Here is a 27,548-nt window from a genome sequence, read left to right as displayed (position 1 = left end):
ACTTTTTCCAGAGGTGTAAGGAATGACATAAGAGGGTTTGTGTGAGAAGGCTTCTGCACCAAATTTAGCCAAATGTTACTTCACAAAACTCTCAGCCTCCTTTGCTGATGGCTGATGTTGCAGGATTTGGGGACATTATCTGAAACGGCCTTTTCTGCTGTACCTTTTGCTCATAACAACAGTCAACATGAATTATTTACCTGTAAGCTCACTGTCTTTTCACTGACATCTTATTCCTCCAGGTGACAATGATTACTTTGGCTCAAAAATTGAGATGTAGGCCATCATTCCGTAGTAGGGGTTTCTTGTAAAATTTCAGAGCAGTCTGTAGGACCAGCTGTGTCATACTGCGGTCTCCCAATTTGCATATCTCTGTAGGAACTCACTCGCTGTCTGTTTGAATCTCCTTCATCCTGTCAGTTGCATCTGATCTGGGTCACCACAGAGTATTTTGGAGAAAGCCCAGGACACCCAGTCTGCCTGTCTAGTCACATTTAATCACAAACTAGCGATTTTTCGCTTCTTACCTGCTGCTGCAATCCAGATACACCATGACTGCCTGACGCAGCTGACAATTCAGATGTTGTTCAGAAAGTGGTGTTTCAGATGCTGACAACTTCAGATTATTGTAGTCTCAGCACTTAGTGGAAATTCAGCTTTAGGCATTAAAAACATAATTTTTAAAATGCCAGGCATCCTCTTATGCATTGCAACCTATTTTGAGAGGTGTGATTTTCTCCCAAGTGATCTGCTCATCCTGTAAGTTTCTGTGAAATTTTATTCAAGCTCAAGTTGATTAATAGAAGAGAGCACAAAAATTAAAACGTGAGTGGATAAATTTGCCACTAACCTTTGTGTTTCTCCTGAAATCCTGACTATCAGCATTTTCCCAATGGTAAGCACTGGTATGTGCAATTTCTGCTCCTCTCTCACTCTAAACTTTTTGGGTTTCTTTCCATGTTACCTACTCACTTCTGCCAGGATCAGCAGGGGGTGGTGATGTGAAGTGATTATAAAACCACATTTTTGGCTGTTTTTCTTTAGGCTGTATCAGTTCCCTCATCCTGCACACAGCAGTGCCTTCCTGGCAGCTGGAGGGAAGGCTTGCCATAACACAAGAGTGGAACACTCATCTGACAGCAGGAATATTCTGTAATTCACTGTAACTGACCATGCTGATTTTCAAATCTGCTTTAATTACTTCCTCATAAAAACTGTATGGGAAAAAATAGTCCACTCCTGCCACTACAGGTTAGTCCCACACAGTAAAACTGGCAAGAGAAGACATTTTGTAGTCAAAATTGTACATTAGTTTTAAATTGCCTATCTTGACTTTCTCACTTATCTTTCTCAATATGCTTCTTCTACTTCACTCTTCCCAATTAATCTCATATAGAGGAAAATAATTTTTTTTTCACCTCAAACTGTATTCATTCACATTTTAGGACATTATTTGAAGTTATTTGTCTATGTAAATTTTTTTTTCTTATTTTCTCTCAGAAAAAAAGCTGCTTAAAATTTTGAGAAATAATCTAAATTTTCTGCACCTTAATTTCATTTTGCATAGATGATTTAAAAACTGGACTGTAAGCTTTCAGATTTATTGACAATTTATGTCTGTGAAACATTTTGATATCCTTGAATAAACAGGTGCAGAAATGCAGCATAAAATAAATCATGGATTGGAAGATGATTTAAAAATGTCAGAAACACAGTACAGATCTCTTGCCCAACACTGATAAAGACTACTGAATACTAAAATGCATCCTTCTCTTCTCATAGTCATCTCAAAACTTTTCACTGGGCTGATTAAAAAACAGGCAGACACCTATTTTTTTCCCAAGAATAATGTTGTATTTATAAGAGAATGAAGGTCTTGTTATTTTTGAAATCTGGTTAAATTTTCTAATTCAAATAGAGTGGATTTATGGAATGACATTTTCTTTGCATACTAATATATCAGGGTTACATTAAGATACTTTTATTAAAAGACCCAAAAATGGTACATTGAGTCAGAGGTTGTACATTCAGTTAAATACTACACCTTTAAAAGTACTGATAGGATTTTAGAACAAGGGTTTTGATTTTATGGGGAGTGACCCTTGCTAACGAGCCGAGAGGGAATTCTCTGTGATAAAGTAAGGCGTACATAGAGAGAAAAATAGAAGCCAAAAAGTGATGAACAGTATTTCTCTCTCAGTCATGCTTTTAGCTCTATTCCAGCTACATCTACCTATTGCTTTGCTACTTTATTCTCAAAGGGGTGGGAATCTTGCCTTCACTGATGTCAAGTTCAACAGCTTGAAAAATGTGACTTCAAAGGCCATTTAGGCTATGAGGAGAAAATTTAGAGTAGAAATACCTCAACTAATGGAAAAAGGTTGTTCTGAGCAATCGGTCATAGCACTGTGATTTGCAAATTTGTAGTTTTAGGAGAAAACCTGTGCCACAACTGTGCTAGCAAGACAACCACAAAGGGTAGGGAGCAGCAGTTCTGAAGAGGACAAGTCTGCAGCCAGGCTTGGGGCAGCTTTGTTTCAGTGTAAAAATGGGCACACACTTTTCTGGATGCTCTGGCTCATGATGAGCTCAAATTCAACACAGAAATGTGAGACTATATATGTTTTGTGTCAAATAGTGCAATTTACAGAAAAGCAAAATAATGAAATTAAGTAAATCTAAGTAGGAACAGTTTAGCTCCTCTTTGAAACTGCATGATTTTATGGTACCACTGGCTGTCTTTTATGACTTTTTTGAGACACATTTAACTGTCTCATCTTCCAGAATCATATTAATGTAGTTATTTTCAAAGGAAACAATTTCTTCTCAGCATGCTTCCTTTGTGCATATTGAAACACTCAAAATGAGAACAGCAACTATACAGTGCACTTGAATTATATTTTTAGGACAACAGACAACAAATAAGCAGGGACTCCCAAAACCTGTTTCTTTCTGCATATTTTTATAGAATCCTTTGTTATAACTTTAGAAAGTAGAAATTCAACACAACAGAGCACATGTAGACAATTTTTTGTGTTGCCTTGAATGCAATAAGGAAGAAGAATAAGGAAGAATAAGAAAGCAGAGGTTTTTTGTCTTGGGTTTGGGAGTCGGGCTGGGTCAATCTCTCTTTTTCTCTACCAAAAAGGAAATGAGTGATTCTTCTTCTAATATATTTTCAGCTTCTGACAAATGTCTGGTCTGGGACTCTGAAGCAGACTATTCCCTGCTTAGGAGTGATAGACACCTCGTTCACTTTCTTTATCATCCATGCACAAGATGTAAGCTAGAAGCAGTTAGTCATCTGTCATGCCTTTTCATATCTTCTCACGTCTTTGATGGATGACCTGTCAAATGCCAGCTAGATTCAAAGATTTATTTTTAAACTCAATTCCCCATGTTTAAGTACATTATCAATTATCTGACATTTGAAACAGAGAGTTTGTTATGACAGATCTGGACTTCTATTCATACCATGCAGAATTTTACATCCCTTTAGCAATGTCTTTTAGCTACTTATTCTTTATGATTTGGAAAAACAGCAGACAACAACAAAAACAAACAAACAAAAAAATCCCAAACCAACATTTGATATCATTAAGTTAATTATCATCATCTATCACTCTGTCTTATACAAAGTGATATGGCTACAGTGTGAAAACCCAAAATCTGGCTTTTAAGCACATATTTTTATTTCTGCACATCAATGCTCAGTTTCTCACTGAGTCATATAATGTTTTCCAAATCATAAGATCTTACAAATAGCCATCTGATTGATTGACACATTAAAGTTCTACTTCTCTGAAAAAAATATTCGTTGTTTTTTGATGGATTATTTTATAAAAGGTATGTACTAGTGATCACATATACAGCTATCAACTATCTTCCTTTAAAAAAAGACTTAATATTGATTTACTGTATAATTTATGTTTCTGATGAATGCTGGAAATCTCGTGGGTTCTGTGCTTAAAAATGTTAAAAGCATTTTCCCCCTTGAAATATGAATTAAACTTAGGACACTTTAACAAAAGTATGTGCAAATACCTTACCAAATTCCCAGTCTTTCCTAGCTAAATAAATAATGATTTCCTTGTAAACTGAGAAAATGACATGAAACACAGCCTGTGACAATCACCTCCTTACCACAATTCAAATATCTTAGGTCTTGTAAATTATTTAATGTTCTATTGTGCCCACCAAACATTTGTCTTAAATTCAGGAATAATGAATACAAGAATATATAGTATTGCAATTTAATCCATTAGACAATATAAATCAGGCAGGGTTCGATTCTTGTTCATGTTACTGCTCACTACCTGGTACCATTGCAGCAATTCCTTTAAAGTTTGTAAAGGCCATTAATTTAAGCTCTGCAATTGGTTACGTCTTTGCACATCAGCTAGAGATTTACCACCTTATAATCTTTGACTCTAACATGGCAATTTTTTCTTGCAGCCTACCCACACTGGGCGGAGAAACTTAATGACACACAATTAGACAGTGGAGATCAGCTCCGATGGGAATGCAAAGCCACCGGAAAGCCAAGGCCCACATATCGCTGGCTGAAAAATGGAGCTCCTCTCTGGCCACAGGTACACTAGACAAGGAGTCATCTGTCTGTTGGATGCTTCCCTTTTCATTCAGAAAAAATCAGTTAAAGATAGCACTGAAAAGTTCTTCAGAAATGACAGTTTGGTTAATGCAAAAAGTATGATGACCATCGCATTTTCAACTCAGTTTGTTCTCCGCGAGTTACAGAACTCATCGTGATGACATTAAAATGGTTCATGTAACACTCTTAGAATGTAAAAGTGTTTTACTACAATCACCTGTTATATTTTAGAATTAGACATAAATAAAATTCTCTTTTTCTTTTAAAAGACCATTGATGGCATGATGTGTCTTTTATTTCACTTTTTTCTGTTTCTTTCATTGAATCATCCCATACCAAGTGGTTGTTTTTTTTTTTTGCCTAATACCTTTCCATTTTATAGTCTTAAATTATTTGGAATAAAGAAAAGTTTTGAAAATTTATTAAATCTATTTTTCCAGATTAAAATAAAGCTCTTTGATTCTGAGAGAAAATGTCTATATTTTCAAATGAACTCACAAAATGGATTTATGAATATAAAAGATGTCATATCTTCCTTTTCAGCAAATGTCCCTTCTACCTCTCTGTGAACATCAACCAATTATGCAAACAACCAGAAAGAAAAGATAAAAACAGTTTACTTTTGAAGCTGTGAGGCATTGAAAATAAGGTTACTCTATTCATTTCTGCCTTTTTAGATGGAGCCATTAGCGCTGAAATTGGAGCAATTTAAATATCTCTACTTTTTGGTTCTCTGATTTTCCAAACCATTAGCTTCTCCAGGCTCTGAAATTTCAAATTAAATTTTACTTTGAGATGGGTGAGAGCTTACACCAAACTAAATTTTTTATCATGGTTTCCTCTGCGTTCCCAAACAATTTATGCCTTATCAATTTTAACTTGCAAAAACTGTTATAATGAAACTTAGAGCTGTTTTATAGCAGTTCAAATTATTCATATTCACTTCCATAAACATTTATTGATGTCCCTTCTCTTCCAGTTGTGGTAATTATTTTCTACTAGCGAGCCTTTCAAATAAGAAATTTGTACTAATGATGAAAGCAATCGGACCCTTTCATTCTTACTTATGCAAGCAAACTTTCATATCTGCTCTTATGAAAATAGCACTCTGACTGAGACCAAACATTTCTGATATATTTGAAGATCATCAGATATATCTATGATGACTTCTCACCTCCTTAAAGTTCCCAGGATGAGGTGCTTTTAAAAATTATGTAACAGCAAACAAACAAGCAAGCAAGAAAAAAATGAAGCTTTGAATATAATGAATTACTGTGAAAATATTTACTATCAAATATTTTTTTTTTACTTTTTATTCATGTAATTTCTTGTATAACAAGAAAAAGGTAAGCCCAAGGAAATTTGTTGCTCAGTTTTGTTTTAGGTTCCTTTTTGTCTCTTCACCTTAAGCTAATAGCACAGCAAATTTCCAATGTCTTTTTGCTTTTCTAGAATAATATTTAATTTTTATTTTAATTCCATTACAGAGCAGGATTGAGATGATGAATGGTGTTCTGATGATCCACAGTGTGAATGTCTCGGATGCTGGAATGTATCAGTGCTTAGCAGAAAATAAGTATGGTACAATTTATGCCAGTGCTGAGCTGAAGGTTTTAGGTGAGTATTGGAAAATAAGCTGTTCCTTTTTCCCCTTTTGAGAATTAATTTCTTTCTTAGACTGTTGTGACAAGGAACAGCTTCTGCCAGTCCAAACAGCAGAGCAGATAAAAGTCTGTTCTTTTTATTCTTGTTACTTATGTGTGGGCAAGTCCTTTGCTGCCCCAGAGAGCGTAGGGCCTTCTGTTAGCCAAAAGTTTTCATTCATACATAACTGACTCAGTAATATTTTGTGAATATTTCTCATATAAGACAACTTCAATTCAAAAAATGGAAAAGTATTTTTATTCTTTCAAATGTATGTGCAAGGGATGAAATTTAGAGGAAGTAAATGTATTTGAATCTCTGTTAAAATTAATTTATTATTTCTACTTTGGTCATTATTCAAAGGCAATTATGCATGATCTTAGTTTCAAAAAACTTCTTATGAAGCAACCAAAACTGATTGAATAATATAAATTACATACTTGTGTGAATATCCTCCACAGGAAAGCAAATACACTACATAGTGTAACCTGGAAATATGACAAAAATGTCATTATCCAAAAGCTGAAGCAGGTAGTTTATGAAGAAAAACTTGAAGAACTTTTCAACACTCTAATTTTCCTTAAAGTGAACTGAATCAACATGCAATGGAACAATAGTGATAAGTGCCCTTCCAGAGGATTAAGTAAGACAGACTTGTAAGACTCGTATCATGTTTATTAGGGTATGATGTAGCAGGAAGAAAGGTGTCCACCAAAGTAATTTAATGGTCATATCAGAGATTAGACCTGCACATGAGAATCATTCCTATAAACTCCAAGTCAAATGAGTAACAAAGCTATTATTGCAGAAATATACTGTATTTCAGCTAACATTTGGCTCTTTTGGCAAATAACCTTTCTAGTACATTTCAGATATTTCCTATTAAAATCCAAAGCCAGTGTTTTTTCTGTTTTCATCACTATTTTTTGGTAATTTGTGATTCAGTCAACAAACCTATTGGCTACAGCGTTCTTTTGCTCTGTTTTTTGTATCTGTTATAAAATAGGTATAGCTAGTATGCCAGGTAGTTACACACTTATGTTCTTCAATATTAGAAACAGAAACTGTATATTGCTGCAGTAAAATTGGCTTTTCATTTTCTCATTTGTAACATTGTAACCCTGTTAAATTTTAACCAAAATATTGTATTAAAGAAGCAGTTGTGTTTAATTTTCTGCCTTACCAAAGGGAAAAGAACAGAATAAATTGTCCATATAAATATCTCTGGCATGATGATTAACCAAAATAATCATAGGAAATTCCTATATATTTGAGGCAATGAAGTGTAAAATCCTTGAAGGTGTAGCTTAAATAGGTAGCTTTGGCTTTGCAAAAGTAGTTCAAGAAAAACACAATCAAATGAGATTATTTGAGAACTAATGTCCTTTCTTGGTGTGAAATTACAGTATTGTCTTTTTTTATGCATTTATTATCTTAGCTTTTGTTTGTAAACAACGGGACTTCTTAAACAAGTTAAATACTAAGAACAAGACATGATTACATATCTTCTATTAAGAAGTTCTCATATTAAAATTCCCAGTATTCAGACAAATATAAGTGAAAGCAATATAATTTCTCTAACAGTAATATATTTATGCATTAACTCTAGAGAGTGCATCTTGGATAGCTGTGGAATTAAAACTTCATTTTATTTTGAACTATTTATTCCTAACAAGTTTTTTATAAAGAAAGGATGGGAAAAGTGTAGTTAAAACATTTGTATTATTTATTTTCTATAGCTGTTTGATTTCACAAGTAGTTTTACTCTAATCTGCTGATGTGAAAGATTTCTCAATAATCTGTAGCTGGATTAAGTTATAAATCTACCATATAATCCTGGTTGCTGATTTCAAATGTTTTATAAAATTTTGACTTTGACATAATAATTTCAAAGAGATAAATGGAGATTCTATTTCCAAAAACCAATCTATTTTTCTAATATTCTGCTAGAACATGATGAAACAGAAGGCTCTGATTGTTCTCAGTAGAGTTAACTTTTCTACTTTTTTAACTTTCTTTTATAACAGCTTCAGCTCCCACTTTCCCACTCAACCAAATGAGGAAAACAATAATTGTTACCAAGGGCCAAGAAGTTGTCATTGAGTGCAAGCCACAAGCCTCTCCAAAGCCAACTATCACTTGGAAGAAAGGCGACAAAGTGTTAAGGGAGAATAAGAGGTCAGAAGTCTGTTTGGTAAACTAAATATTGTGTTTGTATGTTGGATTCTGTGATATGATATGAATAAGGACATGCTGAACATTAGCCTGGGTATGGCATAATTATTTTGTCAAGCTGATCTGTTTGACAGCTGTGACTCTACAGTTTCCACAATATTGAAATGAAAAATCTTAAAATTGTTCAGAGATGCGAAGACATGAAAAGTTGTTGTTATTTTGTGGTGTTTTGTCTCTATTTTCTGTTATTAATTTCAAAAACCTTTCAATTATCTTATAGAGTTACTACAAATTTGGTGTATGAGACTATCAAAAGCTTAGAGGCTGAAGTATTCAGGAACACATAAAATATAAAATGTGCTTATTCATTTGAAATAATTTTAATAAGGCAGATTTACAGCTTGATCACAATGGAACTCTATGTAAGAATAGCTTTAAAATTATTCAGAGGTGGAAAATATAATTCCATTATAGGATTTAATTATACTGGTAATTTCTGTACTCAGCAGCACATCTGTTTAACTGATTATGCTTGATTAAATAAGTTCTGTCCAGCTTTGTATGGTAAAAGTAGTTTAAGCACTGCAGGTTAAATGCCAGATGTAATTGCACTTTACAAGATAGCTTATCTGTACACTAGAATAGTTTTGCCACTCTGCACATGGTCTTTAAGTACAAAGAGCAATCTTTTCCTTTTTCTGGTAATGTGGTATGTGAATGAACCATTTAAAATGACTTGTGTAGTATTGATCAGAAAGATAAAAGCAAGACCCCCTTTTGTTGAATTTATGCAATACTGAGGGAAGCAGTAGAGTGAATCTCTCCTCATTAACTGCAAAAGCTATTTTGTTATTTTCACCTCATGACATTTGTTTTGTTCTGAGAAGGAAAAATGGGTAACTTCTTTTACCATATTGAATTTTTTTTGTTGAAGGGGAGAGAGCAAAACAGCATTATATACAACATTTTGCTAACAGGAGTAAGTTGTATCGTTTGTATTGAAAATATGACAGATTCATATTACTAAGGAGCAGAAAATATAAAATATTCTGACACTGATGTCTCTGTGCTCTACCTGCAGAGTTGATACTTTTCACTGCATGACCTTTTCCTCTCATCTCCACAAAACTCACTCTTGCCACATTGAAATCACATTTTAATCGAAGACCAGCCAAGTATTTTGGTAATTACTTCATATCTGTCCAAAGAAAGCCTAACTCTGAAGTTAAAAATCTTACAAAAATGGATCTGGAGTTTCACTTTTTTGTATTTGGTAGCTTTTGATACTTGCTGGTTTTGACAGAGGCTGGAATAGGAAATGATGAAACATGGATAAAGGAAAGTTGGTTGAACTATTTCAGATGTTTGAAAGAGGAGGGTTGCATTCAACTTAATTTTTTAGTCAGCTGTTCAAGGATTATCTTGTGTCATTCACAGTAGTCTCCCCGCATCTACTGTTTATAGAGGGGTGGGAGTGAGAGGAATATCAGTTTCAAGGGAATCCAGTTCTGCCTCTATACAGTACATTTTAAACAAAAATAATAGAGTCTCTTTGAAGAGAAGGTGAGGAAGCCTACTGTGATTTGTGAAAGGAAGTGTAAATGCAGATTGTATGTGTGTTTCCATGCTTTGGGCACTCTGAGAAGGAAAGAACTCTGTTAAACAATTTAAAAAGGAATAAGCTGACATTATAACCTTATCAGTATGCTTTAAAAGTGGATTTTCTTCATAGTCTGTTGATAAAAATTAAAAAAAAAAAAAAAAAGGAAACAATTAGGAACTGTCATCTGATAAGTTTGAATGGAATATTGATTCCTTAGAGATTAAAAAATAATAATTTTAAAAATAGCAAAAAAAGAGCAACATGCCAGTTAAATAAGGATGGGCAAGGGTAGAACAAGGATTGAATACATTATCTTCTCTTCTGCCAGTTTTTTTTCTCTTCTAAAGTGTGTGTATCAAGTGCATGTTGTGTTTAAGTTTTGTGAAGTCTGTGAGCCCAGCAAAGGAATTTGACCCTTTTAGCAACATCAATAATAAAGAGACCTTCCCCTCTACAAGAAAGAAAAAAAAAAACACTTGTCCAGTGGGTCTGCTATCATCTATTCCATATCTTCGAAACTCTGTTGCCCCTTAGGTTTTTTTTATTCATCAAAAGCTGGTTGACAGAAAAACCTCTAGTTACATCTCCATAGGTAACTGAAGAGAAGGTTGATTGTTCCTGTGGGACTTGTGACTGGGTACAACTCTCACTGCAGTCAGACCTGGACTCAAACTCCTGGAATTTAATGCAGTCTGAAAGCCTCAGATGTTTCAGATTCATTGGAAAGCCATGCACTTGGGAACATAACTATGGAAAGCCTTCATTAGATTCATTCTTGGTCTCTTTTACCTTTGAACAAATTATCCAATTCAAGGCCTTCGTATCCATAATATAGCTATGATAGGCTTGGTCCCCTATCATTTTGAGCTTCCAGGTAATTTGATTCCTCTTGGAAATCATCTGCATATTGTAACAGGCTTTTTCAGTTGAGTTTCAAATGAGTGGCAAGTCTATGAGATAGGTCCAAAAATATTAAGATATTCAGTTATTTCAGTTATTGTATGTCAGTTATTTTCCAACAGAAAGCATGGCTCTGAGTTTTACAATCTCAAAATATATTAAATCTGATTAAATTACTCCTATAGAAAGATAATTATTTAATAAAGGTTCTGTAGTGTTTATAATTCATTCTACTAAGCACAGATAAAGATCAGGAACTGATGCTAAAGAAATTAAATAAATGATATGATATTGGAGATCTTCTATGCAGAAGACTAGAACTTCCAAAGATCAAGGCATAGTCTGTAAAACTTACTGATACAAGACATTTCATGATCAGCATTTGAATGAAATTCAAGTCTCTTTCAAATATAATTATCTCAGTGAGTCAATACATTCACTCAAAGCTAATTTCATCAGCAATTTCACCTAGCAGTTAAAAGAAAGGAATTGTTATACTTCTATTTTGGAATTAGGATACAGCTGAGCACAACACCACTGTCAGTGATATAGGTAGAGAACATTTTTAAGCTGCATATTTTCATTAATCGCCTTGCAATAATGAAAATTCTTAACTATTTTTACTAACCACTTGTCTCTGTATTCTGTTGTCTCATAGGCTGGTAGATGATCGTGTCTCATTTATGGCAGGCTGTGATAATGTATGCACTGGTTATTGATTTGAAACATATTTCCATCCATAAGTATTTGTAAAGAACTTTGGAATATTTTAGTTCATAACTAGTTTTGCTTTTATAGGAAAGGGGATTATATTGGAATCAAAGTCTGGAAAAAAAAAAATTCTTGCTTTCATTTTTAGTAAGCAGTTTGGTTGAAACTTTACTTTAGAACCTAAATAGGAAGAATTAGGCCCTTGGGCAAGAGTTCAGTGACAAAAAAATATTTTTGTGTAGTTTCTGAAATATTTCAATCAGGTACTTCCTGAAACGTAATCAAACCATCACTTAGTACTTAAGCATCAGCTTCTAAACAAGACCAAGACCCAACCCACTCAGATCACAAAGCCGTGAAGAAGCCTGTTTATAATTAAGCATTTTTTAACTTACATATCAAACTAAAAGAAAGCAACAAAAGTGATGTTTTGTAGACCATAAATGTTATAATGAACACTAGAATGGACCAGAATTTGGTCAGTTGCAACAAAAAAATCATGAGTTCTACTAACAAAAGCAATGAATAATTCAGGACAAATTTTTTTTTAAAATGTTTTTAGTTCCTGTGTTCAGGTATCAGGTATTTTATAAGGATTTACAAATGCATAACTTTTTGTGAGCCATTACTCCATGATCTTTAATCTTTTTTTTTCACTTTCTTAAAGACACCCTCTTTTCTTACCTAGATTGCCTTGTAGTGGTGACTACAGCTGATATGTAGACAGATACACCTGAGGAGTCAAAAGTATTGAAAAGTCTAATAAGTCCTGTTTCATCTGTTTTTGTGTTTTCTCATGCAACTAAAATATTCTCTTCATTAAACTTATATTAAATTTTTACTCTAGCTCATTATTTCCATTACATATCCATTAATTATAGTTAAAATAAAATAATTTGAAAGCACTCTAACAGTGAAAATGTTCTCTTTAGTCTCTATTTTTTCTTCTTTACTAAGACTACCAAGCAATAAAAATAACAATAATAATAATTTTAAAAGCATAGTTTAACCAAGAAATATGTCACTGAGGAATAAAGCACAGCTTAACATAAATGGGTAACTGAGGGAGAAGGACTATTCTAGTCCCAATTATATGCTGCTTTATTTTGCTTTTGTTCTTTTCCTTTTGAGGCTTCTCAAATTATAATGCATTTTTAATCATTGTTTGTTTTACACTGTAATTTCTGTTTAGATTAATATTTTATCAAAAAAAAAAATCAAAATATAGTGATGACCTAATACCTATGTATTCATTGGCAATGTAGTTCTATGTTTATGGATTTTTTTAATTTCCATATGGCACAGAGGCACAGCCTAAGTTTTCTCCTTCACCTCACAGAACAAGCTGTGCAGAAAAGCATTAACAGTCTCTGAAGGTCAGATTCACCATAGATCACCAAGAACAGAATAGTGCCAGTGTCCCTGTGGCCACTGAGTAATTGCACATATTGATCCACGTATGTCCCAAATTAACTTTTGCTGAAGACCTAAATACACTAAGCATTTCTGTGGGGAAAATAAATGGTAGCAAAATTCCACCTGCCACTTCAAATCAGTCACTTTTCCTATGGAGCAATTAGCTTCATGTGTTCTGCTTCTGTTTGAAGGAGTTCTGGATATAAGATGAGAAAACGTGGTATGTTAAGCAGCAGAGGGAGTTTTAGATATTTTGAAAGCAATAGGCTGGGTTTGGCCAGGACACAAACTTCAACATCCCTATTCTTGCAATACACAATCACAGTAGTAATTTAATTGATTTGCAAGTGGGTAAAATCTTTCTCCTTTTTTTCTGAACGATATAAAAAAATTACAGAACAGCAGTGGGTAGCATGGAGCTCTGGATAGCACCTGGTCCACTCCCAGGATCAGAGCAGTGTCAGCTAGAACAGATTGCTTAAGACCATGTCTAGTCAGGTTTTCAGTAACTCTAAGGAGAGAAGCACTGCAGCCTATCTGAGAAATTTGCTCCTATTAAATACCACTTTCAGTAAAACAAAACAAAACAAAACAAAACAAAACAAAAACCAAACAAAAAAATCCAAACAAACAAACAAAAAAACTCTTTTAATATTTAAATGGAATTAATGTTTGCATGGAATTGCATGTTTCAGTTTGTGCCTGTTGCCTCTGCCCTGTCACAGAGAAGCATCTAACTACATCTGTTTACTCCATCCCTTCAGAGTGGATGCATCAGTTGATCAGTGCATTCAACAGCTTGGAGGCTCTGATCTGTAATAATCATGGCCATATAATGAATTTATATCAATGTGTCTTCCATGACACATGAAATTCTTCATTCAGATCTGTGCCAAATCTGCCTGGCCACCAAAACTCATAAAATGGAGATGTCACTTCCCCATACAAAACCTGCCCAGTGTGTATTGCCATGTTGCAAAGTTATTTTCTGCTTGCCATATCCTTCACTTACTGTGTGCCTCTCCTGAGGTGGTTGGGACTGACTTGCAGTTGTAGAGAAACCTGTAGAGGCTTTACTTTGAACAGCAAAGCATTTGACATCAATCACAAGTTCTCTGACAGTTATTCCCTTAATGTTACAAATAAAGTAAGTGGATACTGAAAATAGGGAGGTATGGATATTTCTGGAGTTACTGGACATTAAAAATACAGAGAATTATTTATGGAGAAAATTTTGTCTTCATAGATACACGAGTACAAAATTGCAAGCAATACATTGACCTGTGAGGAACAGGAGAACACTAAACAGTGCTCATTAGGTGAGAATCATCGTCTATAGGTACTAAACTTAGAATAAAGACACTGGAGGGGACAAAGTGTTCAAGCTGTGTGTAACAATATATGAGGGAGTGAATTGAGGCTGCTAAAATTTTGACTTGAACTAAGCTTGCTTTATTTTTCTTTCTTTCCATTATGTTTCTCTAACATTCAGCAGCTGTAAAAGAAGTCAGAGAAAAGAAAGAGAAGAAAGAGATCTTTTACAGATCTTTTACATTAAATTCCAAATACGAATATTATACAAAGACACAGAGAAATCTGATGCTATTGCTTTTTACCTACCTTCAAGTCAATGCTGAAATCTTTGAACTCCAAAAGCATCTGTCCTGTATGCCTAGATATTTCTTCTATTCCACTTTGCTATGTAATTAGTGGAAATACATAGAGCACTTGAATCTAAAAATATCATCATTCAAAACCTTAGAAATAGATATGTTTTTGTAGTCTTCTGGTCTCTCAAACTCCTTCGTTTTCAGTTTTGACAGGTTCTTATTACAGTTTTTCTCTTCACTCTACTGTATTTAAGGACCTGTCAATGTTTCCTAAGTTCCCATTTTAATAGCTTTTCAGCTTAATTACGATGGAAAAAAAATCAAAGGAAAAGAAGGGTGTTTCAGAGCAACTGCAAGAAAAAGATTGAGTATGCAGGAAAAATTTGTATTCAGTTTTATAAAATGCTTTGGTTTGTACATGTTCTGTTATGCTTTTGACCATGAACATGTAGCTTAGGTATATATTATATGGTTTCCTCATAATCATGGTGGTAGCTTTCCAAGAGAATTTCAGTTCCATCTGACTGTGGTTTGTATCATTTGTTTGAACTGCAAACTACGTACTGTGAAGGCAACAAAGAAGTATATATGTAAAATGGATGGAAAATTATTCTGAATCATATTTTTTATTTGTCTATTGGTCCCTGAATTGCATCAGGATCAACTTGTTCTTGGCACAAGCTTTCTTGTATTTGTGCTATCAGCCACACAGACAGCAAAACAGCTCAGCCTACTACCATTCCAGTTTTTTGTAAGAAACGAACACCCTTTATTTCCTCATAGTAATGAAATATCTTTAGAGTTATTCAAACTACAGGGGCAAATTTTTAAGCAATTTGATGATCTTACTCTGTGCCCCCAGTTAAATATCCAAAGAAAATTACTATTTGTATGTTTTAATTAGTTTAAAAAATAACATTTTCCACAGAATGATAAACAATGTATCTTTTTGTATCCAAGTAGATGATTCTCTACAACATCCTACAGGACTTCTCTGAACTGAATCTCTTCCCAGGAATAATATTCAGGACAATATTTTCTATTATTTGTCCTTAATACAGTACTTCATAGACAGCTGTGTAGGCACTCACTGACTCTTTTTAAAGAAATAAGTCTTGATTCAAATCAGAAGTATATGTTTAGGAAACAGAGCATTAAAGTCTACATTTTAGAAATACATTCTCTTCTTCATACATTGGCTTGAAGTTTGAAGAAGTGTTCCACCACATCTTACCAATTTTCAGTTCAAGCAGAATTTATGTGAAATTGGATACACAGCTCCTTGCAATAACCCCCACTGCCCTCCAGCTGCTTTGGCAAATCTTACATAATTTCTCTTTAATATCCATCAGGCACATGTGGGTACTTTGGACCTCTGCAGGTACCTACAGACTAGACACTAATACCTGATGAGGTGAGTCCCATCCTGTAGGATCTTGCTCTTTAGTATTTCCATGAAATTCCATTTCCCTTTTTTTGAGTCAGTTACTGAACTGTAAGTATCCCATAGATATTCCGTAGTCCTAATTAAAAGAAAAAGCTGAAAAGCTCAACCATTTTAAGTTGCTGACAACATAAGATATTTGATCTGCTGTCTATGCCTTGAATATCTGCTGACAACTAATTACCATTTGAGCAAAAAGTTCATGAATTTTGATTTTAACTGTGATTCATTTCTCTGTTGTTATAAATGGCTGCCTGTTTGTTCACCACACAGGTAGAATATGACAAATCATCAGTGGCCTAAAGGTTTTTCTTTGCTTAAGGCTCTTCAGACTCTGACTTTCATCATCATTTGCCCTTAAAAGAAACTTCATCTAAAAATCTTAGGAATTTTAACAATTAAATTTGTGCTACCAACTCATCCATAGATTCCCAAGGGGAAATTTAATGATCGAAAAGTAGTGAAGAAAGAAAATACTCAGGACATTAAGAAAGAGGAGCTTCATGACAGAAACTCTCATCTTCCTGAGAGAGTGCTGCAAGTCACTTCTTTTCAATTTTTGCATAAATCATGGTCTAATTTAGCTGTGGCAGGCTCATAATGGGAATTAGAGAGCTGGTTATAAAGTAGAAAAGGGAAACAATGATAACCTTGACTAAATAGTGAAAGCAAATGGCAAGATCATCCCTTGACAGAAGTCTGTTGCATTGTTCTACTAACTGAGCGTATTACGTGAATTTTTAGAACATAAAGATTTGGACACACACTTAAACAAGTCTCAATCTTCACTCATGTTTTCTTACAGAGAACGGGGTTAAGGAAACAGTCCAGAAATATTAAATGTTACATGTTTTGTGGACTTCAGGCAAGAGACTTGCTTTTCTGTATCAATGTGCACAGTTAGGAGTGGTTTCAGCGACAAACTGCCAAAATTTCCATCCCTCATCTCAGGCCTCTTGCTTTACAGTGAAGAGATTCAGGAATCCAATTTGGGTGAAAAATAACCCCTTTATTTCATCTGATCTCTGTTGACTGTATTATCTTTTATATATTTTTTATTTTTTTTGCTAGATCATTGCTCTTCTCAGCAGGTCATACAGATGCAGTCATGCCTGTGCCAGAGTAGCCCAGGAAGGACTGGAGTGATGAGCCATGTCCTGGGACAGGTGCTCACAGCAGTGTCCAGGACAGCACACACACAGGCTCTCATTTTTCTGCCTATACTTGCTCTGCACCAGTTAGGACAGATGATTTACCCACACAAGGAAATTAAAAGCTGTTTTGTAATCCCAGCTGGGATTTCACTGGGATGCAATTAGCTGAGCTGTTCAGCAGTTAGTCCCTGGCTGGATTTTAGCTCCCTCAAGTAGCTGCCCCCAGTAGTCCCTAAGTATTTTAGGAATTTCAGCATGCCAAGAGCCAGTCCTGCTACCCTGTCTGCACCCTGCCACCATGTTTTAAAGGCTAACATCATTGAATGGATGAAAACGTTCCTGTGATTTCTGACTTCACTATATGGGGGGAATACGCCTATTTTTTTTCCTGATGGACAAATATTCACTGTTTAAGTGGTAGAGCACATGGGAGTCTTAGCCAGAATCTCTGGGCATTACCACTGAAGTGGTCACAAGATAAGTGATAATTTCTATGGCTCAGTGACATGTAACCATACAGCAATAAACTGTTTCAAGGTTCTAGGAACCAAGTATATTTTTAAAATAGAAAGAAGTAGAATGTGAAAGAAATTCCCAAGGCATTGTGGGAAGGCTGAAACATGAACCCAGATACTTTGGATTGAAAAGTTTTGTCACACTCTAGAATATGAGCATGTACTTCAATTATATATTTTAATTTATAGCACATATTGCATTTTAAGTGATACTTAATATTTTTTAAATCTATCAGTCAGCATCCATGATCTGTGTGGAGGCTACAAAGATCTTCTACACATGGGCTGTCAGAATTCATTTTGCACTGGAAAATCTGTTTTACAGGGAATATGCTTTCTTATCTGTCATAAATCTAAAATAATTAGGGTGGCTTTTCAACGGATTATCATCTATTGCATCTAGAGTTAGTGATCTTTGTAGGTATATTGTGAAATTTATTATTAAATTTCAATATTAAAGAGGAATATTTGATGCCTTTGGCATTTTCTCTCACATTATGTTCTGACATTCTCCAGTCTGTCAGTCTCAGAAATCAACGGACTCTCAGTATTTACATGCTAATTGGTCCCAGAGAAGGAGAATAAGTCTATGCATATTTTTATAAAGTTAGATATATTTTGCAGAAAACTAAATTTTGTGCAAAAACTTTAGCAAGTGATTCATTATTTAGAAGAAAAAAAAAAATGGTTGAAACTGGCTTTCTAATGGCATTAGATTAAAAAAAATAATAATAATAAAAAAAACTAATTACAGTAGTCTAGAAAACAATCCTACAATTAATCCACGTAATCAAGATAGAAAATAACGACTATCTCAAGATCAATGATCTTCAGGTCTCTGCCTAACCTTATAAACACATTCCAATCTATATATGACCATAAATTTACTATCCAATCAGCAGTCTCAGTGGTGTATTTCTAAGCAATATATGGCAATGGAGCTCTGTATTACCTAGCAAAAATATACTCTAGATCAGAATAAGGGATACTGTCCTGTTTGCATTTTGCATACTTTCAATTACTGTGTAACCTCAGTCCTGCTGTTGTAAAGGTTCAGATTTCCTTCACTGTGAAAAATAGATTTTTTTTCCCTATATTTTATGCCATTTTATCTATAAAGAAAGCCAAAGTATTCCTTTTAGTATTATGAAAATTAGTATCACACAATTACTAATAATAGGTTACATTTCTTGTATTTTAACAGTATCAGTCTCATGCTCTCATTTGGACGAGAGGTTACTTTAAAAGAATTTTAAATGTAGTGTTTCTCCCTAGTAAATCATAGCAAGAAGGCAAGAATTTGACAATATTGATGAAAAACAACATGAGTGATCTATCACTGCTTTTCAATTGTAAATTCATTTGCCACTGGAAAGACACTATGTGGTTGTGTGTAACACAAATTTTAAAATGGCATATTACCAGTATCAGTGAAAATCACATTACTCTGATAATAGTGACTTCCATGTAAGTAGATTTTCTAAATATTTATCTGAGATACCTGTATTTCTCATTTTTCTTTTCAATGCTTGTATACAGCTACTGTTCTTACAGCAAATAAATGAAAGTCAGAGGGGAAAAAAATCAGAAATGTAATGAACACAGGAAGCTTAAATATATATTTAGGCTTCTTTTTATTAGACTAGCCTTGAAAAAGAAAAAAACATACTAGCAAAGCAAGAGGTTGAGGCATTTGATATTTGTGAAGGCTTTCAATGAGCATTCTTCTACCTTGCTCTTTCCTGTTCCAAATCCTTTTAAAAAAATATTTTTCAATTTTTTGTTTTCAAATTTAACAAGTAAGAGCTTCTAAGTTAATTAATATGCCATTTAAATCAAATTATTAAAAATATTTAGTAAATTTAATTAAATTTAGTAAATTAAATCAAATTATTAAAAAATTTAGTAAAATTAACACCAACATTAATATCTGTAGCACTTCACTGGATGTAATATACTAGTAGGATTTTTTTTTTCTCCTGCCACATTGGCCTGTCATCTCTGTACAGTCACTAACATGATTTTGTATGTCAGCTCACTGACTATTATCTCTCTTCCTGTGTTCACAGCAGACATATAAAGCCTAGAGGTGGGAAATGTATTGTTTAAATTTTACCAAAATGTCACTAAATTAACTGTGCCATAATAGTTGAAGCATATTTAAAGCATTTTAGATATGGGAGTTTTTAGATAAAAACTCAGGAAGATGTAAGAGAAAAGTTTGTTATTTTCATATGTATGTGTGACTTAAGGTCACATTGCACTAATTCCCCTAATTACATAATCTGAAAAGTGATGATATGGTATTGCACCAGTGTAAAAACGTGATATGGCCTGATAGAAGTCCTGCTATGTTGGAATCAGAACATGCACACTCTGAAGCTGCTAAGTGTTTGATGTAGCTTCCATAAACTTTCCAGTTTCATAAAGTTCTCAAACCATGTATAGAAGGATCTGCCATGGCCCCTTTTTCTTTTATTTTTGTAGGAGTAACCTCTTTCAGTGTTCTCAGATCTACATATTACTTATCTTTTGACAAGAACATCACTATTCAAAAGAATCTCTCAGACTTTTGCCTATGACTGTTTATTAATCTCATATTTTTACCCTTGTATTTTTTCAATTTCATACACTTTTCACTTTCATCTTCAAAAATTTTTCAACTCTTCAATATGTACAGCAGTTACATAACCCCAAGAACATCCACTGGTGTAGTTCATTCATCACTGTAAGCCAAGTGACATATACTAATGATAATTTTTTTCTTTTTTTTTTAAGAAGCCCTTCTTCCCATGGAACACTAAGTCTACATGGTTTTTAGTTTAGAACTGAAAGGTTTTCTGTGGCTTGACTGCAAAGTTGTCATTATCCAAAAATTAATCAGTACTTCTTTTTGTCTAAGAAAAATCAAGAAAGCTCTCTTTACACTAAAAATAGAAAAAAATAGGATCCATATTAGAAAGAGCCCAAATAAACCTGAAGTCTCATCCTATTTTCATAATTTTTTATCCCTCCTTTCTACAGAAATGAACGTTGTCGTTGCTTAACCCCAGCCAGTATCCCCATGCAGCCACTACCTCACTCCACCACCATCAGGATCAGGGAGAGAATCAGAGGAGTAAAAGCCAGAGAACTGATGGATTGCGGTAAAGATAGTTTAACAGGGAAAGCAAATCCAAAACATAGCTCCATACTACCCATTATAAAGAAAATTATATCTGTTCCAGTCAAAACCAGCACAACATCCACAAATTTCTTGGACTCATTGACAAATTGTATTTTTCTGATGTATTACTACACAACTTTGAAACACTTTTATTCTTTACTCTTTTATTGTCAGCAATTTTTTAAAGCTTCCTTCCTCTGACTCTGGCACATCTTTGCTCTGAATGGATCTCATTATCCTTTAGTAACAATTCAAAGTCTAAATCATTCACAGTCATCAATTCAAAGCAAAATGTTTTGGAGCTAGTTAGTAAAAACATTATTTAAAAAACAAACAAAATAAAAGCCACAAAAACACTTTTTTTTTTTTTAACTGAACTTTATTTTCTTTTTTATTTTGTATTGTTCTGTTACAATGCACTGCTCCTGGGAAGCATGGCTGTTAAAGGATAATTAAGATTGGAGTCTAGTCCATCTAGTCCAGCACTCCATCCAAAACAGGACTAACTGCATCATGTTTCTTACGAGTTTTTCCAGGCCAGTCTTGAGTATCTCCACGAATGGAGATTCTACAACCTGTCTTGTCGACTTATTAAAGTATTTGAACACTTTCACATTATGTTTGCTTCCTGATATGTTGCCACATATTCTAATTTGTATCTCTTATCTCTTATTTTTTGTATCTTCAATTCCAGCTCTGTCTTCCCCATGCTCTCCAATAGACAGATACACACAGAAGAAATGTATAAAAACCAAAAATATCTATCCTTAACCTTCTTTTCTCCAGGCTGAAGAAAAAACTTCAAATTTTCCCTAGCCTCTACTCATCTGTCATTTTCACCCCATGAACATCCTTATGTATTTCTTCTGGACTGACTCTAGTATGTCAATGTAATCAGTGTGTCAGATACAACCCCAAGAGAAAAAGTGCCAAATAGAGGGAAACAATTGCCTCTCCAAACTTACCAGCTGCCTTTTACTAATGCTGAAAGGCTGACTTTTTTTGCTGCAAGGGCTCATTGCTGACTCATGTTCAGCTTGGTGTCAACCGAAGATCTTAAGTCTTTCTCTGCAGACCTGCTTTTATCTAGTCATGCATAGAGCTCTTCTTTACAGATTTAGAACTTTATAAAAATACCAAGGTTTGTCTCAGCACATTTCTCCACTGGCTGAAGTCCATCCAAATAACAATCATGCTCTAAAGCAAATCCATCACCTTCTGCATTTGGTATCATTTGTGTACTTACTGCACGCAGTCCTTGCTACGGCACCTGACATTAACCTCCTGCAAACAGCAGCAGTCCCTCTACAGGACTGTAAGGAATGCCAGCCAGTAACCAGCCACCAGCTGGATTTTATATCACTGAGTACAGACTTTTGAAATAGAGTGTAACCTGTTCATTCCACACAGCCACACAAAGTAGGCCCCATTACACAAATGTCTGGCCCAGGATCAGCTGGCTTTGATGCCTTCTCTGATGAGTGTTCCTCTTCCTCAGCTGCTTTCAGGGCACTCTGCCTCTCCTGAAGTTACAGATCTACAGGAGTAAATGACCTACAGGCCAAGATTCAGGAAGACTGCTGTTGCCTGAAATCACACGTTTCAAGTCTTCCCCATCTTGAGAGTTTCCATCTACCGTTCCTTCAAGTGCGGTTTCTAGGTGACCCTCATTTCTTGTTTCACATAGCCTGGGCTTTTGTCTCTTCAGAGTCTCTGAGAACAGCCTGTCAATCACCTTTCTGTCCTCTCTGAGGTCCCACAGTCCACATGCACTGCTGCACTAACAACTGCTGGGTCTGTGGTAGCGGCTCTCAGCCTGACAGCCTCTCAAGCACCAGCCAAAGAGGTGTTCAGGTCACTTCTTGACAGCAGGCAGCTGAAGACAGAAAGCACAAGCTGTCCCTAAGCAGAAAACAACCAAGAGAAGCAAAAGTCTGGAAGACCACCCTCACCAACAGCCAAGAACCAGTAAATGCAAGAAAAAGCTCTCAAAAGTAGATGGGAACTGTAGCAGTAACAGCTAGTTCCCATTTGATGGGCTTTGGGAACTGTGTTTTCTCTATTGATAACTTTTTTGATTGCCCATTTGTATTTTCTCATCTGGGATGAGAACATTTTTTCCACTTATTTTTTTCTCAGCACTTTCCTGGTCACTTCATTTTAAGTTCACCTCATACTTATAAAGTTTTCTTAAGTTTAATTTAAAGATAAGTTAAAAAATAATATCAACTTTTCTAATTACCCCATATTATAAATCCAAGCTAAACTAAGATTTTGCAATTATTTAATCAGAGGAGAAAGGATTTATTTTACTGTGAGTAATAGCTCAGTGCTTGGGAGGGTTAGCAGGAGGGTAAATGGTTCACCTGAAGCATCTGCACCAGGCAGGTTTGTGCAAGGTAGTGATTCCTCTACAGCAGGCTGATGGAAGAGCCAAATATGATTCTAGGACATGAAGACCCTGTACTGCAGCATCAGTCACATGTATCAGCCTGGATTTCTCTCTTCATAAATGCCATAATATTCAGTGACTCAGTTCTGGTTGAGATATGGATCCACTTCAACTCAGAAACTGAAATTGCTTATATTTTAAGAAAATTTTCCAATTAAAAAACTTTAAAAGTATCACCATTGATGTACCTTTAATTTACCTTAGCAAGTGGAATTAGGAGAAATTATGCTAAACTGTTCAGACCTCATGGCTGACATCTCTGTAGCTTCACATAAACTCTGACAACCTATCTCCTTATTTTAGGATTTCTCCTTATTCTCCTTATTCTGATTTCATGCATCACTAAGCTCTGAAAATTTTCTGTCTTGGAGCACAATATGCACTAATTTTACTCTGACAGCCTTGTAATAGGAAGTCTAATAGTTGTTACATTTTTTTTAGATAAAAAAGAAGGGAAGCAAAAGACCCCCCTGTGATAACATTGCCCGAGTTATGACAAGAGGTGCTGTTTTTCACTGTTAAGAATTTAATGCCAATTAGGAATAAACTGTACCTTTGTCTCTGTACTGAGAACCTTTCAGATGAAAAGTAGGATTTCTGGGGGCTTAAAATTCCTAGTAATACAGGAGCTAAGTTCAGCATTCAGAAAGATACATCAACTGAAGTTTTTATCACCAGATTCTTCTTCATAGTGAATTTATCTTGAATCAGTTTTTGAACACTTCCTCACTTTTGCATGCAAGGCACAGTGTATTGCAGTTGTGTTGTTGTGTTTTGTTTGGCATTTTCATTCTGTGCCCCTTTTCAGGATCAAGGCCCACACAATAGTTCATTGTTGTCCACTGATTACCTTACATCCTCTTTGATATTCCATTAATACACCATGGTTTCTAAACTCTAATGTCAGCTTAAAAAACTCATGCAATTCAGACTATTGAATTTAAGCACATGTGCTTTTTCCTTTAAGACATTATTCCTGCTTGATGTTTGACTTCTGCACTATGGCTTGACTGCACTTTCATGTGACACTGAGATAAAAGCATACTATAAAGTATAATCCAGATTTCATATTGAAGAGAATCCCTAGTGTCTAATACAAAGTCCTATAAAAGGAAATACTTGCAACCACAGCAGTAAATGGATTCTTATTTATTAAAATTCATTTATTCCTTAGCAAGGGACTTCCTGTTCGGCTGAATATAATTTGCCCTAATATTAATGAAAAAATTATCACTGTAAAAACATGGTATTGAAACGAAATAATTCAGACACTTCCAACAGGACCCCAGAGTGTAGGGAATTATGTAATAAAACTGACTATACACTGGTCAGACAATAAAACCAGGAGCACCATTCATTTGAAGATCATATCATCAATTTTTTTAGCTTTTAACTCTACAGTTAATAAATTTTAATTTAACCACTATCTGTCTACTAATTTTTCCTTACCTGTGTGTTCATTTCTGTAAGCATGTGCTTTTTTTTGTTGGGTTTTTTTTTTTTAATATAGATCATTTTCTTCCACAAAGGACATATCATTTTAGGAAATAAGACATAAAAAATTAAAAAAGACTTCTACCAAATCATTGGGGCTAAATTCACACACGAGAATTTTTTTTTTTTAATGACTGTTACATGGCATTTCCTTTAGTGACATTCACCGAGGTTTGTGAACAGATAAAAAGCATATTGCCTACATTAATAAGTACTGAACTTGTGGCACCATATTTTTTGCCCTGTCGTCCATCTGGCCTGAAAATGGATTGCAGAAATGGCCTAGCAATAGGTGGCTCTACTTTGCTGGTAGTTTCTCTCCAGGTTACTGCAGAGAAGTCCTATTTTCAGCTTCTTAGTCATGTAAATAAAAAAAAGGTGTTTCTGTACACCTTGACACATCACTTGAATTCATTTTCAGATGACCGGTCTTGAGTTGCATTTCTTCCCACAGACAACTTGTTTCTCCTCAGAGCAGGGACATGCCCCTTAGTTGTAAATATGGCAAAAATCTCTCAGTGTTATGAAGTCAACTGAGGATAATTTGCCACAGGATAATTTGGGGTATTATCTCCAGTGGTTATTCACAAAAACATGTATTTTTATACTTTTATTTATTCTGTTCATCATTACTTTGAGAACACAAAGTGAGAAAGTACTGTAGTTTAGTACTTGTTTACTTTAGTCATGTTTCCTTTCAAATTATCCAAACAGCTGTTTTTTCTCCCTGCTTTAACTCCTGATTTAGAGCAACCTTTTCAGTGTGCAACAAAGTGTAGTTTACCTTTCTGTATATTACTATCCCTACGTCATAGCCTCTTTTCCAATCTCTGTAATAATTTTCAAGCTGTTTACTTGCCTAGTTTAGTTCTGGAACCCTTTCCCAGAAACACTTTTTTACTTTTACTTGAGAAACAAATTCGTTACAATTTTTGTATCTTTAACTTAGTAAAAATAACTTTACGTTCCGATCCTTTGTCCAGTGAATAACTTCCCAAGGTTTCATCTGTAATCAAGTCATTGAGCTCCTACCTTTTTTCTCAGATCCAATGTTCAGGAATAATGTAGGAAAAAGAGTCAATTTTCCATCATGTACAGGAATACCTGCATTAACCATGTTTAGTATTTGTTATTCAGTCCATGCCATAGTCTGCAATTGTGATGTGATTTTAGGAGGCATCTCCTTGTATGCTAATATTTCAAAGACATATACCCAAATCTGAGACTTCCTGCAATCCTTTCAGATTTACAGACTTCCTTAACTGATCAAACTAAAAGAAATCAGCTCCAAGGATTTGATTAATTTTAAATATTGTCTAATATTTTCAGAACCTAACTATTATCAGAACATAGCATTCACAGTCAAGTTTCTCTCTATTTTGGGCTTCTCAGCAGTATTAACCTGAACAATGTGTGAGCAGAGTAACAAAGGTTCCAGTGAGGAGGCTGCAGGCAGACACTGCCCCATTAGCCCCATCTGTGCTTGGAAGTTTAAGAGAAGGACTGGAGAAGGATTTGAAGGGAGGGGTACTCTAAACACAAACAATTATGTAAAAATACTGCTTAGCTTCCACCTGGAATCCAGAAGAAAATCAGGCAAATACCTTCCTAATGTAGAGGCAAGTATAAAAATCCTATAATTGTGCCTTAAAAGCTTGTGAAAAAGGAAATTACAATATGGCTGTCATATACTGAACAAGCTGATCCTTTTTTTATTATAAAATTAGCAGTTTAATTACAGAAACAACTGAAGCATTTCACTTGTAATATTGGAAACATCAAGGTTTACCTTGGTATTTCCACAATACACACTTCAAGCAAAAAAATGAGCAAAAGGTAAAAACTGTAGAGATTGATCATGAACAGCTCTGCCAACAAAAGAAGTGGTTCTTCAGTGAACACAAAGTGCAGGAAAATGCACTCAGCTTTAAAACTCTTAATTCCAGACTTCAAAAGCATTTTCCTTTCTCCTTAAATATTGAGGACAGGAACATCTTATTGTAGATTGTGGCTGAACGCTCTTTAGTATGATGTTGAAACCTTGCTAGAAAAGAAGAAACACCTACCATGCTTTTAATGTACATTCTGGAAGCTTAGAAATTTCTCTGCAGCTGCTTTCATTCTCATAGCAGGGTGATTGAAAAAATGAGCATTGATGCCCCCGGTTCTTAACAGCACTCCGTGGATCTCTGCGGTAGATTTCTCTGCAGCGCTATTATCCGTGTACTGCTAACGCAGATTTTGCACTTAGCAAGTGGAGAATTTTGATCAATAGGAGGGATTCTGCTCAAGGGACTTTAGATAGGCATTAAAATTACTGAAGCAACTAAATGAAGTCTCAAGGAGTCTTGACAAATTACCAGCTGCTGCTCTTGTCACATTCTTAGCAGTAAACTGGCTGTGAGCTGAAAAATGCATCAGAAATGGATAAAACATGAAACAGTTAAAGCACTGCAAGGTGGCACCTTTCTCATTTTGTAGGATATATCAATTTCCCTTTGAAAGATTCATAGGCTGAACCCAAAACATGATGAAGAAACTTAAATGTCTCATTAAATATAATGTAAGCCGATACTTTTTAGCCTTTAGAACTATCACAGAGGATTTCTATCCCAGATCTGTATAAAGACAAAAATCTTACATTTAAATGAA

At 34.8% G+C, this 27,548-nt stretch overlaps 1 protein-coding gene across 3 annotated transcripts in view; it reads left to right on the top strand.

The window, feature by feature from the left end:
• The window catches only part of CNTN5 (contactin 5), a 602,495-nt gene that overhangs the window by 473,045 nt on the left and 101,902 nt on the right, over positions 1-27,548 (top strand). For all 3 annotated transcript variants that reach the window (XM_023920615.2, XM_086882024.1, XM_086882023.1), the window contains 3 exons: positions 4,456-4,592; positions 6,100-6,229; positions 8,284-8,434. In XM_023920615.2, the coding sequence (XP_023776383.2) occupies positions 4,456-4,592; positions 6,100-6,229; positions 8,284-8,434 (418 nt within the window). The remainder of the gene's footprint in view (positions 1-4,455; positions 4,593-6,099; positions 6,230-8,283; positions 8,435-27,548) is intronic.

This window comes from Cyanistes caeruleus, chromosome 3 (assembly GCF_971803275.1).
Source record: "Cyanistes caeruleus chromosome 3, bCyaCae1.hap1.1, whole genome shotgun sequence".
NCBI classification, from domain to species: domain Eukaryota; kingdom Metazoa; phylum Chordata; class Aves; order Passeriformes; family Paridae; genus Cyanistes; species Cyanistes caeruleus.
The sequence above is the reverse complement of the archived record's forward strand: the minus strand, read 5'-3'. Positions and strand labels throughout refer to the sequence as shown.